Source organism: Lissotriton helveticus, chromosome 3_2 (assembly GCF_964261635.1).
Source record: "Lissotriton helveticus chromosome 3_2, aLisHel1.1, whole genome shotgun sequence".
Lineage (NCBI taxonomy): Eukaryota > Metazoa > Chordata > Amphibia > Caudata > Salamandridae > Lissotriton > Lissotriton helveticus.
In genome coordinates this window covers 253,725,270-253,743,810 of record NC_136062.1, presented here as the reverse complement: position 1 = coordinate 253,743,810, position 18,541 = coordinate 253,725,270, and the positions used below count along the sequence as shown (strand labels likewise).

General features: G+C 47.9%; 1 protein-coding gene across 2 annotated transcripts in view; it reads right to left on the bottom strand.

The window, feature by feature from the left end:
- Positions 1 to 18,541, bottom strand: part of UBE2Q2 (ubiquitin conjugating enzyme E2 Q2) — a 758,043-nt gene that overhangs the window by 47,895 nt on the left and 691,607 nt on the right. For both annotated transcript variants that reach the window (XM_078685153.1, XM_078685152.1), the window contains exon 12: positions 2,448 to 2,514. In XM_078685153.1, coding sequence (XP_078541279.1) covers positions 2,448 to 2,514 — 67 coding nt within the window. The remainder of the gene's footprint in view (positions 1 to 2,447; positions 2,515 to 18,541) is intronic.

The following is an 18,541-nucleotide window of genomic DNA, read 5'->3' as shown; positions in this document are numbered from 1 at the left end:
GGACCATCTTGGTGGCGAGTACTTGGGTCACAGTTTATCTGGAATAGATCACCATTAAACAGCATGCTTTCTGTAGATGCTAGTCACGAACATACTCACACTGTTTTGGCTTTTCCCTAAAATCTTTGACTCTTTTTCTGTTTCTCTTCTCTTCAGTTTTTCATTAGTTCTTTTGTCGCGAGTGCAAATTCTATCTCTAAATGGTGTAAATAGCAATTGTTTCAGTTAATTGTATGTTTGTAGTACTTAAAGTTATGAGGTGATAGACATTGATTTTTGTGTTGTAGGTTTTTCCTGTGGAACAAACAGTTAACACACTGCTGGATTCTGAACTATACTGGTTTCCCCTGAAGAAGGGTTCATATGTTAGAACTCGAAATGCATTGGGATTTTCCTTTATTCTCGTTTGTTTCCACGTTTTTTTGCAGATATTCACTGAATTGCGTTTTCTAAACAAGTACTGTAGTTAATATCTCGTTGATATGTCACTGCATTATTGTGATTATAGCATGTAATTCACATGCACTGAACTTTTTGAATTCTTTTCATTTAAAATGTACATATAAAAGAATCGGTTTACATATGGTAAATATTGTGTGGATTTTGTTAACAGCTAACATGTTTAACTAATCTTTACAAGCACTGAAACGACTTGAAGGTCGTCAGTTTTGCTGTGCACCGTTTTTAGGCTGTGGTCACCCAGAGCCTTCTTTATGTTTTATATGCTTGAGTGACAGGGGTCTAATCACTCATTAGAGTGGTAGCAGGCACACACATCCAAACTTAAGTTTATTGAAATACAATAGGGTTTACATTGAAAAACATAGGTGTGCAGTTTTACTTACTCTTTAATGCATAAACATGGGCCTGCCATGAGGCCCCATGAAGGACTTAGGTGCACCGGAGATGGGGGCCATTCTGGAAAAGATGCAAACATGGAGTTATTGAACTCCACCGGGTCAGAGTTGGAAGTCAGGACACAGCGGTATGGCTGCTTGAGGCTGCTCTGCAGACCAGTTCGGCCACAGGCTCATTGGGCGACAATAGGGAAGAATATGCTGGCAGGACCAGCTCAGATGGTTTCAGAGGCACCAAATCCAGCTCAGAGGTGGAAGATCTTAAGGGAGTCGGGGACTCCAGGGTGACCTACCTCTTGAGGAATGCTACTTCTGATTACTTTGCCTGAGCCACAAGTACAAAGTCTGATCAGATTGGGCATGGTAAGGGCACCAGCCTAGATCATCGCTATGATCCCATGCCCTAAAACGTTTTGTTTCTATGTCCTTAATTGCCTTGGGGTGCATACTGAGGCAGGCATCGCATGACTTGGAGTCATGGTACAACCCAGGCACCACACTAAGTGTCAGGGATGGATATCTGTCCTTTGCAGTCCCTACCGAGCTTAAAGCCTGAATTATTCAGGTGAGACATTCTAGCACTGCACTTAGAAAAGAATTTGTAAAAAAAATGTTAAGCATCAAGCTCCGTATCCATCCCTGTCCAAGGCACATAATAACAGACGTAGTGGTGCTAGATAGCTTTGGTGACGTCCCAAGACGTCTCTTCCAGCACCAAGCCAGCTCCCCTTACAAACCTCAAAGAGCTTTGACGTTTCTGGAACCAGTCTGATGCCCAGGATTATCCAACGGGTGAGGAACCTGCAGTTAAATAAGAAACACAGTTCCAAAGGCAAAGCAGGGGACCAATTTGGCAGCTAGTACCTTATAAAGATTTTGTTTGATTTTAAGAGAAAAGATGTATAGTGATATAGTTGTTATTTACTTATGCATTATGCTTGTATCTGAGCCAAGGGCTGGATTTCTGACACAAGCTATTTGCCATTAAGCTTACTAGTTTCAATTTGTGAACATAGTTAACCGCAGGTACAGTGGGCTCAAATTCCTGTTGGATCTGCACTACAGCCATGGAATCCAATATAAAAATAAGGCTATTCTTCACCTGCAGACTTTAAGCACCTCTCAGGGAAATACTTACAGATTCTCTACTCATTTATGTATTTCAGTCTCTAATAATGACATTGAGCAACTTCTGTGGCATAAGGTTGCCATTACTATGCATCAAATGGTTCCAGATGGACCTCCTGCCAAATGTAGCACAAACAGCACATGCAACCTAAAAAGACAAATCTGAGGCAATAATGGTCAGCTGATGCAACCTGCTGGTGAACGCTCATATTTTAAAACCAAACCACTGTGGTATAAGCAATTTGGGGTGAAGAAAGAGGAGCATAAAGATTGAAAAGTGGTCTTTGATTAAAAAAATAAAATAATGCAGATCAAAATTAACAGTCAAGATTTGCTCCCGATTGTGACTCACGCAGAGTAAAACATGAACGAACTATATTGAAACCAATATATTAAAATATGTAATAAAAAAAACATGGTACACAGCCCATCGGTAAGGCATAAAACAATTTATTAACATACCGTTTTTCTCATGTATCTGTACTAGAGATTTGTATGATTGTTGTGCTCGTGTTAGATTATACTGGTTCTGTAAAAATAGAGAAAGATTAACAATTACAAATCAATGTAGCAACTATAGCCTTTAATCGTGCAGTAAAGATGCATTTGCCAGTAGAATTAAAAACAGTTATGGGTTATATAAACCCTCACATGCACATAAAAAGGCAAGAAGCTTTTTGCCCATGCCAACCCCCCCCAAAAAGAAGACATTTATGAGTCACCACTCACAAGCGTGTGCGCGGAATGGCGGAATTTTTTAATTTACTGATTAAAGATAACAGGAGCATTTTTGATTGGTAAATAAAAAGAGAAATAAAGAAAACTTAGTGCAACAGTGTTTTTGGCAATGTGGAGTGTTCTGGTAGCAAATGGCAGCTAATAGGCCCTCCAAAAAATAATATATATATATATTTTTTTAGAGGACTGCAAGGGAGAAGCAGGTTGGATGAAGAGCAAAGGAGGCGAGCAAAAGCACTTTTGCCCTACAGAGTGGCTTAATAGCGAATACCAGCTGCCGGGTCCACCAAAAGCGTTTAATTGAGGACTACGAGGTGTAGGGAAGCGATGGAGGAGAGGATGGAGAGCAGGTGAATGGTAAGCAACGGGGGTGCAGGGCATTTGCGCAGAGGGGATGCAGCACAAGGGAGAAAATGCACACTCATTGAGTGGTTAATGAAAGGAAAAAAGTTGTACCATAAACAAGAGCAGTGGAAGGATACAAGCCAGCCAATCAAACGAATGGTAAGGGGCAGGACAAACACAAGGAGTGTAAGGCAAGTGACCGAATAAGACGCAAGCAAATGAGAGTGATAATAAAGTCAATGTTAAACAATGTGCATCCGATGAGTCCATTAAGTTTTTATTATTGTCTAAGAGGCCTTCATCTATTGACAGCTAAAAGCTGTCTGGTAGGCGAGACCTAATAATGCACTGCATAATTAGTGAAATGTACAAATTACTTCCCTTCGGCAACAGTGTTTCTAGCAGATGCTTTATTTAAACTGCAGATTATCCCCTGCCGTCAGACTGGATGTGTAAGATTTTTCTGCGCCTGCTTGCCGAAAGGTAGCATTGTGCAGCTCTGCGTCAACTTATGTACCACCTAGGACGTGATGGTTGGAGCTGCATATAACCGCCACCCAAGCATGCTGTCAGTTTCTTTTTGACACAGTCTGCACCAAATCAATTACTCTGCCAGTGTGCAGATCTCTAATTTTGAAACTGTTTAGATGGAAAAGAAGCCATTACAGAGAACAAGGAGGAGGAAGTACAGTACCCAACACCGGACAACATGACTGCCCTCAAGCTCGCCACCCGAAAACACCACCAGCTGATCCGCGCCACCAAGAAAACCGCATTCAAGGAACGACTGGACAACAACGCACACAACTGCAAGGAACTCTTCAACATCGTGAAAGAGCTCTCCAACCCCAACGCCGGAAACAACGACATCACCCCTTCGCAAGACCTCTGCAACTCCCTCGCCTCCTACTTCCACAACAAGATCGCGGACATACACAACAGCTTCAGCACTCAACCAACGCACGCCACGACCGAACCACCGCCCCCCACCACCACCCTCTGCGCCTGGACCCCGATCAGCACCGATGACACCATCCGCACGATGAACTCCATCCACTCCGGATCTCCAACAGACCCCTGCCCTCACCACGTCTTCAACAAGGCCGACGCTGTCATCGCACCCCACCTGCGGGACATCATCAACACCTCCTTCGACAGCGCCACCTTCCCGGAGAGCTGGAAGCACGCCGAACTCAGCGCTCTACTCAAGAAACCATCAGCAGACCCTACCGACCTCAAGAACTACCGCCCCATCTTGCTGCTCCCGTTTCCAGCCAAAGTCATCGAGAAGACCGTCAACAAGCAACTGGCCGCCTTCCTCGAGACGAACGGCTCCCTCGACCTCTCGCAGTCTGGCTTCCGGGCCAACCACAGCACCGAGACCGCCCTGATCGCAGCTACAGATGACATCCGAGCCCTGCTCGACAACGGAGAAACAGCGGCCCTCATCCTCCTGGACCTCTCCGCGGCCTTCGACACTGTCTGCCACCGCACCCTAGTACAGCGCCTCAGCAACGTCGGAATCCAGGAGAAGGCACTGGAGTGGATCACCTCCTTCCTCGCCGGAAGGACACAGAGTCCGCCTCCCCCCGTTCAGATCGGAAGCCACCGAAGTCATCTGCGGCGTCCCTCAAGGCTCCTCGCTCAGCCCAACCCTCTTCAACGTCTACATGAGCCCCCTCGCAGCCATCGCACGCCAGCACAACCTGAACATCATCTCCTACGCAGACGACACCCAGCTGATCCTCTCCCTCACCAACGACCCCGCCACCGCCAGAGCCAACCTGCACGAAGGGATGACAGACGTAGCCAAATGGATGTTGAACAGCCGCCTGAAACTGAACTCGGACAAGACGGAAGTCCTCATCCTGGGATCCTCACCCTCCGCCTGGGACGACTCCTGGTGGCCCCCCGCCCTGGGCAGCGCACCCAAACCAACTGACCACGCACGCAACCTGGGCTTCATCCTGGACTCCTCCCTATCCATGACCAGACAAGTCAACGCCGTCTCCTCGTCGTGCTTCAACATCCTGCGAATGCTACGCAAGATCTTCCGATGGATCCCTACCGAAACCAGGAAGACGGTCACCCAGGCCCTCGTCACCAGCCGGCTGGACTACGGCAACTCCCTCTACGCCGGCACCACCGCCAAACTCCAGAAGAGACTCCAGCGGATCCAGAACACCTCAGCACGACTCATCCTGGACATCCCCCGCCGCAGCCACATCTCCGGACACCTGAGAGACCTGCACTGGCTCCCGGTCAACAAGAGAATCACCTTCCGGCTCCTCACCCACGCACACAAAGCCCTACACAACCAAGGACCAGGATACCTCAACAGCCGCCTCAACTTCTACGCTCCCACGCGCCAGCTTCGATCGACCAGCCACGCCCTCGCCGCCGTCCCCCGCATCCGAAGAGCCACCACAGGAGGAAGGGCCTTCTCCTACCTGGCCGCCAAGACTTGGAACTCCCTCCCGACCCACCTCCGCCTGACCCAGGACCACCTCGCCTTCAGGAAGCAGCTCAAGACCTGGCTGTTCGAGCAGTAGCGGACCCCCCCCACCCCCCTGAGACCCTCCGGGTGAGTAGTGCGCTATACAAATGTTCTGATTGATTGATTGAATATGCCACCAGAAAGAGCATGGCCGAAGGTAAGTAACTCGCGGTTCAGACAGATACTTCTAACCAGAGACTCCTCACCTTTTGAATAGATACCAAAGCAGTCCCACCCACTGTGGTGATCTGTGGAATGCCTAAAAAAAAGCCCTGGTGGTCCAAACTGTCAAAATGGCCTTACTGTCAGACGAGGTTAAGGCAGTAAAGCTTAATGAAAGGGTGCACTAATACCCACAATGTAGTCCGACTCCCCGTTCCAGCGTTCTGGTGGAATGGGACCTCAACCTTTCTGGAGTCTGCTCCTTAGCCAATGCGCAGCAGAACTTAAGTCAGAGGACTATCCACCGTGACCAAGTTCTTTTCTGCACTACTTTGTCTTTCCTCGCCCCAGAGAACACCACAAAGAGCTGTTAGTCTACCCAATGGCCTTTAGTGCAATCTAGATAAAATCTCAGCACCCTTTAGTGCATCAAACAATAAAGCCTCTCCTTCTCCTTTGACAGGTGTTGCAAAGAACATCAGGGAGTTACAACGTTCAGTGCAAAGGTCCATTTAGACATTAGCATCTGTGTCATGAAAGTTGGTGGTGTAGGTCGGCTGGACTGAAGAGCCTAATGCTCACTCACGCAACAAGTTGAAGTTATCATGATGAGAAAGACGGTCTTCAGATTTAGGAGGGGTAGAGGGCAGCTGTGCGTCGCCTCAAAAGGGATACACATAAGAAAAGGCCAAATTAAGATCCCACAATGGCATCATGAAGGGTTTAGGAGAAAATATATGAAAAAGGACTTTAGGAAATTGCTTCACAAAAGGTGACTTCATCCACGACGTCTGGTCCAGTAAAAGCAAAAAGGCTTCGGAAGGGCGACTGAATACAGTCAACTGCTGCAGCTCAATCTAAGCATGGAGGTGTAGATTGCCCAACTCTGGGTACAAGATTCTGCCTGCTGCGATAGAAGATGCTTTCGAAGTCGCAGCCGGATAGGACAGATGCTAATACCCAGATATTCCAGGTAGGAAACTCTCCTGCCCTATCTAGAGCCACAAGGATGACTTGGGTCCAGTTCTTCAGATCAGAACTCTGAACTGGAGAGGTAGTGGTGTCCCATGCTCCACTCTAGGTAGAATGAGTTTCAGACAGAGCTGTCTGGGGAACTCCTGTACACAAAAAAGAGCAGACATTGCGTGTTCTCTGCAGTGGCAAAGGGATCAAGTCAATGTTATACGCACTGTTGGAAGATGCCCTCCCTCACCTCCAGGTGTAACTGTCATTCATGTACCACTAGGTGTCCCCAGTTGAGTTAGTCTGCACTGGTGTTTAAAGGTCCTGCCAGGTGGTGAACCATCCGGGAAATACCCGGACGATCAATCCAGCTACAGAGGTGCATGGCCTCCAGACAGGCACAGGGCCCATAACCCACCTCACCCTCTTTGGTGGAATACCACATGGAGGTGGGGTTGTCCGTGAGGACCTGAACCAGCTTCCCCTTGATGGATTGTAAGAAGGCTTTAAACAGCAAGCGAATGACCCCAAACTCCAATAGGGTGATGTTCATGAGCTCCCCACCCAGCAGTGATGAGTCCATCACCACTGCCAGCTATGGAACTTGACAGAGCCCTTGGTGCTGGACCCACTGAGACTTCAGATCCCACCGCAGAGCCTAAAATGCAATCTGGCATGGACATCAAGCAGGATGCAGAAGGCCAATAAGCCATGATGACCCCCCAGGTCCCCAGAACCACCCCAGGCTTAGGCAGAAACATCAGGATCATATCCAAAGTGTCGCTGCTCCGGAGGGAATGCCAAATAACATCATATCTAGGTTAACTCAGATAAAAAGGAGCTTCTGCAAAGGAGTCAAATGGCAGGCGGTTCGTCGTCAGCTGGAGGTGGGTCATGAGTGTGGGAGCCCACTTTCAACTGCTAGTCATCTAGGGTAAGAGAAGAATGGTTTACTGAACCTCTGAAGGTGTGCTGTGATCCCTACTATTGCATTTGTCAACACCCGAGGAGCACTGGTGAGGCCAAAGAGAAACAGCATACTGAGGAAGCTCCTGGCCTACCTTGAACTTAAAGAAGCGCCAGTGGGCCAAGTAGGACGGGAACATGGAAATAGGTGTCCTGTAGGTACAATGTTACCATCCAATGTCTTGGATCCAGGGCAGAAAGAACCTGGACGAACAAAAGCATTTTGAATGTGTCCTCCCGTAGTAATAAACTGAGAGGCCAGAGATCTTAATTAGGAAGAAGATCCCAGCTTTTTTGGCACTAGGCAATAGCCAGAGTAACAAACATCTAGTAACATTTTTTGATCACCAGAATTCCCTCTCTCTATTGTTCCTTTTGCTAAAAAGTCTGAGGAGGCTGCTGATGGAGGGGCAAGACACTAAGAGGTTTGCTATTCCTGTGAGTCTGGAAGTCGTCTGTTGGATCTCTGATCCCGAAAGGAATGGAGTGGCTGTGGCGATGTGTTGGGGTGCTGCCTTTAAGCAAATCCCTTGGTGATGCAATTAAAGGGTTGAAACTGATGAGGATAAGGCTTGGTGGGTGTGAAGAGAGAGGAAGCACACTGTGGCATAGCTTTTTTTAAGGGCTCCAGTGCGCAATTAGCCTTCTCGCCAAATAGGCGAGGGCCATCAAAAGAAACATCCATGAGTGACACCTGAATGCAATTCTAGGAGCCCGTGGATCTTATGCACCATGCTAGACCCAACTGCTCTGCCTAAGCAGTCAGTTATGTCCAATCCTGATTGGATAACGTATTTGACTGCCTAGGCCATCCTGAATAGTGTTTGCCAGGCTGATAAGGAATTCCTATGGGACTGCTGGCAAGATCTCTGCGATCAAGTTACATAATGCGTGGGATTACCCAACGCTGGCATTGACTGATTGAAGGGCAGGGTTAGCTGATGAGAACATTTGTTTCCCAAATGCCTCTATTGTAATAGGAAGAAGAATTGGAATTGATCCTCTAGTAGATTCCAGGGCTACCAGGCTCCAGGGAGTAGAGTGCTGCAACAGAACACAGATTCACACTGAGCAGGTCTGTGGCGTAGTGCTACCAATCGGTTCACAGGTGGGCAGGAAAAAGGTTTAGCCCAATAACCCATGACCATGTTAGTCAGGGATTTGCTGAATGATAGCAATTGCTCTGATACGCTCTGCTCAGGCTGTAAGACTTCAAAAAGGACGTTAATTTTCACTTTAACAGAATGTAAATGTAAGTTCAGCTACTTGTCCGACGACTACGCCGTGCCAGGGGAAGTGTCTAGTCCATTGGCTTCTTGTAGATCAAAATAAAGTTATCACCATATTGTGGGACGAATTCTTACCCATCACCAAAAGCTTGTTGAATTTGTTCACAGTCCGATCTGAAAAGTTGTTGCAGTACTTGAGGGCGGATCCTAGATAAAGGTGCTGTTTTGTCAGAGTTACAATAAACCCGGGCAGGGTGCATCAGAACTGTTCCGGGCGTGACCTCAGTCAAGGTCAAAACTAATTCTTTTTAGAGTCAGACAGTGATATAGGATGACCATCCTCCTTTGACATCAGCGGCTTCAACATGGTAGGAAGAAAAACGGATTATGGTGCAAGACGTGGAGTCGGCTCCAGAGTGGGAGTAAAGGTGATAAGTCCCTGATGGGTTAACTGCATTCATGGTAAGACTTGACTCTCTTCGACTTAACAGTGGGCGGCTACTTTAAAGTAAAAATGGGACCTGGCGCAGGAACCGCACCGAGACTTGGAGCTAAAGTGGGTCTGATGCCTGGAATGGGATCTGTCCAGTTTCTTATGCTTGATATTGGACAACTTCGCCTCTCGCACCATGAGGGTCTTATGAGTGAATCAGGGAGCATTTCTTGAAAGATGGAGTTGTGCCTAGACCCCACAGGTAGACATTCGGTGAATTTGTTTGTGACATCAGCTTCATGCAGTCAAGGCTCAATTTGAAGCCTGTAGTCTTCAGGTGGGGGTGGCGGTGAAGGGGGGAATATTTGTTAGTACACTATCAAACACTCAAGTAAAGAAGCTTTTTGAATCAGTAAACACCAAAGAAAAGCTGGGAGCAGAGCTCCAGAACTGTGTCAAAAGACAAAGAAAACTGATGTCAGTATGCAGGGATGTTGCCCTTCTACAGCTCCATGTCATCACTTCCTGGGATGGCACCAAGTCATTAAAGAACCACTAGCGCTTGGCAGCAGTTGCTTTGCAGAGTTCAGGATCCAGTCTGGCACTTAAAGGAAGTTCAAAAGGTCAGGAATGTGCTGTTGCAAGTATCCATCATAATGAATGTTATTTGGTCTACTCTATAGGCTTAAGACAAATATGCTGTGAAGCATTTGGAGACGAATCGGTGCACTATTCAATATAAAACATGGTTGACAGGTGCTAATTAAACCACAAACTATAAGGTCGGCAGGTAGGAGCATCCTGGACTATAGTGTAGTTGTACACTGCACGGTTACTTGTCACTAGAAATGATTCAATAAAAACTGTGTGTAAGCTGTTCCTTTCTCTTGGTGCCTTCTATATCTATTTCCTGATTTTCTGTCACCCAGATTGCAATCCTGCTATGTCATATGCTAAACTTACTACAGAGTTTCGTTCAGACTTGCAAGTTTTGAGAATAAAAATTAGGGCGAAGACATAGAAGGCAGAGACGGGGAGAGATGTAGGGAGCCCATTTGTGCACACCTGTGGATGCATGTGTACAACATTTACGTCAGACTCAACCGCTTAGCCAGTTCCTTTTACACATCCTTGCTGTCACAACATCACATTTGACATATCAGAGGGACAGCCTTTGTTTTTCTTAGTGTTAAGAAGAGGAGTCTGAAAGGCGAGTGAAGCAAGGAGCTGGATTTAAAACCGAGCTGGAATTATGCTGGAAGCTGTTTTGCAATAAGCCATGTTCACATGAATATTAAGGGGATCGAGTGTTTGGGTAGTATTAAACTTGTTTAAATCATAGTGTGTAAAGTCATAAAGTATGTGTTTTTGCAATAGTATATATATATATATATATATATATATATATATATATATATATATATATATATATATATATATATATATATATATATATAAATAAAAAGAAAAGTTGAAGATGATATCAATACTTATGTGGATAAGGAGATTGCCAAACATTTCTTGCAGAAACAAACCGAATATTAAAAAAGTAAAAGGATGAAATTAAACAGAACAACCAATGTTTGTGAGGTACAAATGGGACTATGGGACTATGCTGAGGGACGGATTCTAACTTTTGCAAGTTCCCAGATAACAAAAAAGAGAGTCGACCAAAAGGAAAAGACGGAAACCAAGAAAATGCACAATAAGAAGAGGATGGAGAGGATGCTAAATATGCCCAGTGGGAGGAATCGGGGGCCGAATTCCTTTATAATGCTTTGGAGCTGTCCGGCGCTGGGATACTTTTCGGGGGCAGTGACGGATCTCTTGGCTGAAGTGATCGAGAGGGAGGTTCACTGTACACTGGGGCATTGTTTGCTAAACTGGTTCCCACACACCACTAAGAATAAAGTGACCAGCAGATTCCAGGACCTGCTGCGCCTCCTGGCCAAGAGGGAGATTACCAGACACTGGAAGTCCCCGAGGGGACCCACCGTGGAGGGATGAAAAAGGGAGGTCAAACGCTGGATGGACAATGAGGGGGCTATACGCCGGAGAGAGGCCGGACGAGGATCCTTGGAGGTCACCAGGACCTGGGAGGCATTAGTAGAAGAGCCAACACACCCAGATTCCTCCTGCCTTCGAGAAGGCACTAGATACCTCCTGATTATATAGGTATCACGCTCAAACACCACGTGGAAATACCATTCTGAGGGCATGTAGTCTTTCTTAGTATGAGGAACTGGATGGGGAACACAAGGACTAGAAGGCACATAACGACATGGGATGCTATCCTACACCCTCTTATCACTGTACCCGCAACAATAATAGATTCCTTCATAGTTGGTCACTGACCGAGCCATGGCACAACGCGGGGGGGAGGGGACCTGGGAAGAGGGGGAGGAGGTAGGTGGGTTTAAACTGTTTAATATAGTTAGATTTGCAGTATAAAACCCAGGCAACCTTTGCTTCGATATTGCTGGAGTATACTCAGGATAACAAATGCTTCCAACCATGTACTTTAAATACAGATTGCTGGGCTAGTATTATCCTGTACCGGGCCTAACCAGGGGGGAGATTGTCTTGGCACTCAACTCGACTGGATTGATAAATATGTAATAGTCTATTTGCTTCCTATTTTGCTAAAGACCTGGTTCTCGTTTGGAAAACAATGAAATTTGTTTAGAAGAAAAAAAAAAAGGAGGGAGGAAATATAAAGACACGAAAAGCTGGGCGCTAGGTGGCGCAACTGCGGAACGGCCGACGCTTAGCGAGGCTCCAGGGGTCCGGTAGATTATAATTCATTTATCCTGTCAGTATGGCACTGAAATATACCAGAATTGGTGGGAGAAACTGGCGGAACTGCAGTGGTTGTGACTGCCGAGGTCTTGAAGTGAGGTGACCGCGATTGCAGCCTCGTTCTGTGGCTGGGACTGCAGCCGCGGTGATCACCTGCAGACAACCTGGAACCCGGCACGGGAGGAGGCGGCTACGAGAGAACCGGGGAGACCACGCGGTGTGCAGGCCGCGAAAAGTCCGGCGGAGCCTGCAAAGTGATCAAGACCGTGTATGGTGGCGGAGCTGCACGGGTCTAGAAACAGAAGACTGCCTTGGCCTGTCAGATGCCTGGTGCCTAAAGTATGAGGTGAGGCGAACGGACATTGCTACATCGGCGGGAGACAAGGCGCGTCAACTGCGGCCATACTGTCACCGTGATTGTGGAGCTTCACAAGTGGGACATTATCAATGTGGGCTCTGAATTTGAATGCCATCGCAGCGCATTCACCAGGATATGTTGATACCGGAGTGTGCTGGTCTGAGTGCGGACCCTGAATTAAGAGCTTACCGCTAGACAGTTCCCTATATTACAAGAGTGCACTTCAGGGCGGCCATTTTGCAGGAGCAGAGAGGCTCGGTTGGGCGGTGGACGGAATTGTTCCCTGCGCTAGGAGAGACTGGCGGTTTTAGAAGAAGCTGCAGGTGCTCAGGGATTTACTGGAGCGATCTCAGGAACGCTTCTCCCTGCGGCAGGTAGAGCTGTGCATTAGGCTTTGGACGCCTGCGGCGACAGGAGGCCTGCACACCCGAAATTGTTTATTTAAAGCTGGTAGATATACTGGCCGCCATTTCAGATCACTCACACGGACCCAACAGGAACCGCACGCAATTGTACTTCCCCGCCCAGACGGAGTCCCAGCCCCAGAGGCCGGTGGCTAGGCGTGGCAGATACTATATCCTTTTGTGACCCCTCGCTTGGCGGGGCTGGATGAGATGTAGGAAAGGAGATGCGCTACCGGCAGTAACAAATCCCCCGATCTTGGGCTGCGGCGATTGCACACATTTCTGCGCCGGAGTGCGGTCCATACCCCAGCATTTGCTGTGCGTCCCACGGTTTGTATAAGTGGCTGACTGCTGCGGATCTTTGGCCGTGCTGTTGGTGCCCCATTTCAGGATTGTCACTCAATCTCTACCCGTTACAGGGGGGCTACTAAAAGTTCTCGAATTGGACATACAAAGCGAGGTTACGAGGCTTCTTCTAGCGCGATTTTGCTCCAACATACAGATACTCAGCTGCGACCAGTGCGCCTGAAGACATAATGGGCCACCCCGATTCCCGCCAATCACGCTTTACGTTTGAGACCAAGTGGACTCTCCCCAAAAAAACACCGGCAGAAGAGGGACCTGCTGAAGAAGAAACTCTGCCACAGAAAAGTACTGGTACTGCCTGTACTATGGCCCCCGCCGAGCATTTAGTGGTGCGCTCATCTACCTTCTCACCCCCGCTTACTTGCTTGTTAATGTATCGCCCGCCCCAGTATACTCCATTGTTTTACCAGCCTTTCAGGACATATTGGCCACGCTAGCGGTCAACCATGCCTTAGTCTTAGTCTTAGGCGATTTTAACTATTGGCCCACTGATCCCCATGAATGCACATCCTCCAAGCAGTTCACAGAGTCACTTCAATCCTTGAACTTTATCCCCCACATTCAAGTCCCAACACACAGACACGGACATGTGTTAGACCAAATTTGGTCTCTTAATTATTCCATTTCATCCATATCTGTGTCTCCATGCCCATGGTCTGACCATGCTCTTATCTCTTTTTGTCTTCACCTTAACCCTGTCACTAAGGTTCCGCTTGCAAAAAACATCTGGGCACGGAACTGGTGTTGACCTCCCCTCATTATCTTCTTCTCTCCTGAATTCTTCACCTAACCTGGGGGGCTTATCTTCTTCACTGCAAGCCACTGCCATTGATACCTGGCTCGATACAGAAAAGGGGGTGGTGATGAACAGAGTGTCTGAATTAAGCAGACCACTCTTACCCAGTCCAAAGATCAGGGTTTGATCCATCACCGTTATTTATCTCACTGCCCCATCCCAGCTCAGAACCTGGCTATATGCAAATTAGTCTGTCCCTGGCCCAGTGCATCATGGGAACAGGGCAGACCAAACTACCAAGCCAATTCTTCACCAGAAAGGAGACAAGCTAGATGTGAGTCCCTTGCTCATTGCACCATCAGGATTCAAGCAAGCCGGGCCGAAGACGCCTGAAATGGCAGAAACCGGTCCCCGGAAGCTTGTTTCCTTCCCAGTGTAAGAATTGGCTTTTGTAGTCTGGTCTGCCCTGTTCCCATGATGCACTGGGCCAGGGACAGACTAATTTGCATACAGCCAGGTTCTGAAACTGGGATGGTGCAATGAGCTAAAAAACGGTGTTGGATCTAGCCCTGATCTCTTGACTGGGTGAGAGTACTCTGCTTAATTCAGAGACTCTGTCCATCACCACCCTTTGTTGTAAATTATTTTGTCCACCCTAAGCGTGGAAGGGTATACTCAGATGTGAGTCCCTTGCTCATTGCACCATCAGGATTCAAGCAAGCCGGGCCGAAGACGCCTGAAATGGCAGAAACCGGTCCCCGGAAGCTTGTTTCCTTCCCAGTGTAAGAATTGGCTTTTGTAGTCTGGTCTGCCCTGTTCCCATGATGCACTGGGCCAGGGACAGACTAATTTGCATACAGCCAGGTTCTGAAACTGGGATGGTGCAATGAGCTAAAAAACGGTGTTGGATCTAGCCCTGATCTCTTGACTGGGTGAGAGTACTCTGCTTAATTCAGAGACTCTGTCCATCACCACCCCTTGTTGTAAATTATTTTGTCCACCCTAAGCGTGGAAGGGTATACTCAGATGTGAGTCCCTTGCTCATTGCACCATCAGGATTCAAGCAAGCCGGGCCGAAGACGCCTGAAATGGCAGAAACCGGTCCCCGGAAGCTTGTTTCCTTCCCAGTGTAAGAATTGGCTTTTGTAGTCTGGTCTGCCCTGTTCCCATGATGCACTGGGCCAGGGACAGACTAATTTGCATACAGCCAGGTTCTGAAACTGGGATGGTGCAATGAGCTAAAAAACGGTGTTGGATCTAGCCCTGATCTCTTGACTGGGTGAGAGTACTCTGCTTAATTCAGAGACTCTGTCCATCACCACCCCTTGTTGTAAATTATTTTGTCCACCCTAAGCGTGGAAGGGTATACTCAGATGTGAGTCCCTTGCTCATTGCACCATCAGGATTCAAGCAAGCCGGGCCGAAGACGCCTGAAATGGCAGAAACCGGTCCCCGGAAGCTTGTTTCCTTCCCAGTGTAAGAATTGGCTTTTGTAGTCTGGTCTGCCCTGTTCCCATGATGCACTGGGCCAGGGACAGACTAATTTGCATACAGCCAGGTTCTGAAACTGGGATGGTGCAATGAGCTAAAAAACGGTGTTGGATCTAGCCCTGATCTCTTGACTGGGTGAGAGTACTCTGCTTAATTCAGAGACTCTGTCCATCACCACCCCTTGTTGTAAATTATTTTGTCCACCCTAAGCGTGGAAGGGTATACTCAGATGTGAGTCCCTTGCTCATTGCACCATCAGGATTCAAGCAAGCCGGGCCGAAGACGCCTGAAATGGCAGAAACCGGTCCCCGGAAGCTTGTTTCCTTCCCAGTGTAAGAATTGGCTTTTGTAGTCTGGTCTGCCCTGTTCCCATGATGCACTGGGCCAGGGACAGACTAATTTGCATACAGCCAGGTTCTTAAACTGGGATGGTGCAATGAGCTAAAAAACGGTGTTGGATCTAGCCCTGATCTCTTGACTGGGTGAGAGTACTCTGCTTAATTCAGAGACTCTGTCCATCACCACCCCTTGTTGTAAATTATTGATACCTGGCTCGCCGGAGGTTGCGATTTAGTAGCTCCTTTACGTCGGATCTCAACCAAAAGACCTAAGGAGTCTAATCGGTGGTTCAGCGAAGACTTAAAGGATAAAAAGCTGATCCTCCGGCGAGCCGAGAGGCAATGGAGAAGGGACTATTGTCCCCTATTGAAAACCCAGTACCTTTCACTATTACAGGACTATAAACAAGCTATTCTAGGAGCCAAAACGGCCTATTTTTCATTAAAAATCCTGGCGGCAGAGACTAAATCTAGGGAGATTTTTACCATCGTCCATGATTTAGCCTTCTCCCCAAACTCCCTCCTACCCAGCCCTTATGCGACTTACTGAAATATTATTTTCTGGACAAAATCACCAATATTAAGACTAATATCCCTCCCCCTTCTTCTACTTTTATCGATCCCTCTCCTCCCATAGTCCAGAGTCACCTGTCCTCAATCCCCCCCCTCACTGAAGAAGCATTCTTGGAAATTCTGCCTAAAGTAAAGTCAGGCTCCCCGGCTGATATCTGCCCAGCCCGCATTCTTCAACAGATTTATTCTGTTTGCACTCAGCCCCCGATTACTTTTCTTAATAGCTCCCTTGCGCAAGGGGTTGTGATTCCAGTTTTTAAAGCGGCTACAATAGTGCCTATCCTGAAGAAGCCAGGCGCAGATCCATCCGCCCCAGTCAATTATCGCCCCATCTCTCTGTTGCCCTACTTGGGTAAAGTGCTCGAGCGCCATGTTGCTTCGATACTCAGTGCCCACGTGGAAGCAGCGGGGGGCCTGGCGTCCTGTCAAGCGGGCTTCCGGCCTAGGCACTCTACTGAGTCCGTAGTGGTGTCGGTCCTGGACAACCTCAGGGAGGGCATGGACCAAAACAAACACCAGGCCCTGGTGCTCCTTGATCTCTCCGCCGCTTTTGATACAGTGGACCACTCCATCCTCCTCTCACGTATCAGAGCGGCGGGAATCGGAGGCACAGCCCTGGTTTGGCTATCGTCCTTCCTGAGGGATCGCACCCAGGCTGTCAGGTTGGGGGATTTCACGGCAACTCCACTTAAGATTACTTGCGGTGTTCCCCAGGATTCCTCTCTTTTGTTCAATCTTTATATCTATCCTCTGATTTTCGCACTCCAGCAGCTGGAGGTCACCGTATACAATTACGCGGATGACCTCCAGCTTGTCTTTAACCTTTCTTCTTCTCCCCATTCTATTTCCAACTTTCAGACTATTATGATTTTCATCAGCGACTGGATGAGCCACAACCATATGAAGTTGAACCCGGATAAAACCGAGTTGGTTCTCACTGGTGGCTCTTCCAGTCCCTGGAACTCTTCATTTTGGCCTTTTTCTTTGGGTTCCCCTCCCACCCCCTCCCTTACAGTTAAGACTTTAGGCATCAAAATGAATAATCACCTCACCCTTCACTCACAAATTAGTTCTGTTGTTTCTTCTTGCTTCTTTTCTCTTCGTACTATTCGCACAGTCTCCCGCTTTTTTCCCCCCCTGGCACTTAAGTTGATTATGTCTGCCTTAGTGATCTCCCGGCTGGATTATGCCAATGCCCTATACAACGGCATTCCAGCCTACAGCTTACGTAAGCTCCAGCTGGTGCAAAACCAGGCAGCCCGGCTAGTGTACGGCCTCCCCCGATCCCACCACTCAACTCCGCTATTGAAGGCGCTCCACTGGTTGCCTGTCAGGGAACGTTCCCTTTTTAAAACTGGCTGCATGGCGTTTCAGGCACGCCAGGGAAAGCCCCTGCCTTTATCATCTCTTTGATAAAGGAATATGTTCCTGCTAGAGAGCTTCGCTCTTCCTCTCAATCCCTGTTACAGGGTCCACGCTATAAGCGGAAAAAGTGGGGAGGGACCAATTTTTCTTTTTTGGCACCCACCTTCTGGAATTCCCTCCCCGACCACCTGCGGTCGACCGAACACTACTCCCTCTTCCGTAAAGGCTTGAAAACTTTCTTGTTCAATCAGACCTTCCCGCACTAACCCACTCTATGCTTCGCTCCTGCCTACTCGCTCCTGTTTACTGTGCCTCTAAAGCGCCAAGAAACCGTCTGGTGAACGTTGCCCTCTACAAATATTTTAAATTCAAATTCAAATTCATACTGCTGGGGATTTGCAGACCATACTCACAGAAATGAGGCAAGGGTTCGCAACAATCGCCTCTAAGGTCGATACGCTGACGACCCGCATTGATGGCATCTCCCATAAGCTGGCCGGTCATGAAGCCAGGCTTAAAGAAGCGGAGCAGCGGATATCCGACTCCGAGGATGTTGCAGAACAACTGAAAACAGCCATGACCCAAATGGACAAGCTCCTGCAAATAATTGACACCAAGAATGAGGATATTGAAGCCAGGAGTCGCCGCAATAGTGTGCACATTTTGGAATACCAAAAAGTACCAGCACGGGGCGCCTTGAACAGTATGTGGAAAAGCTACTTATGGCCGTCACGGAAGAAGGAGCCTTGTCCGCACAATTCATAGTGGAGAGGGCGCACAGATCGCTGGGACC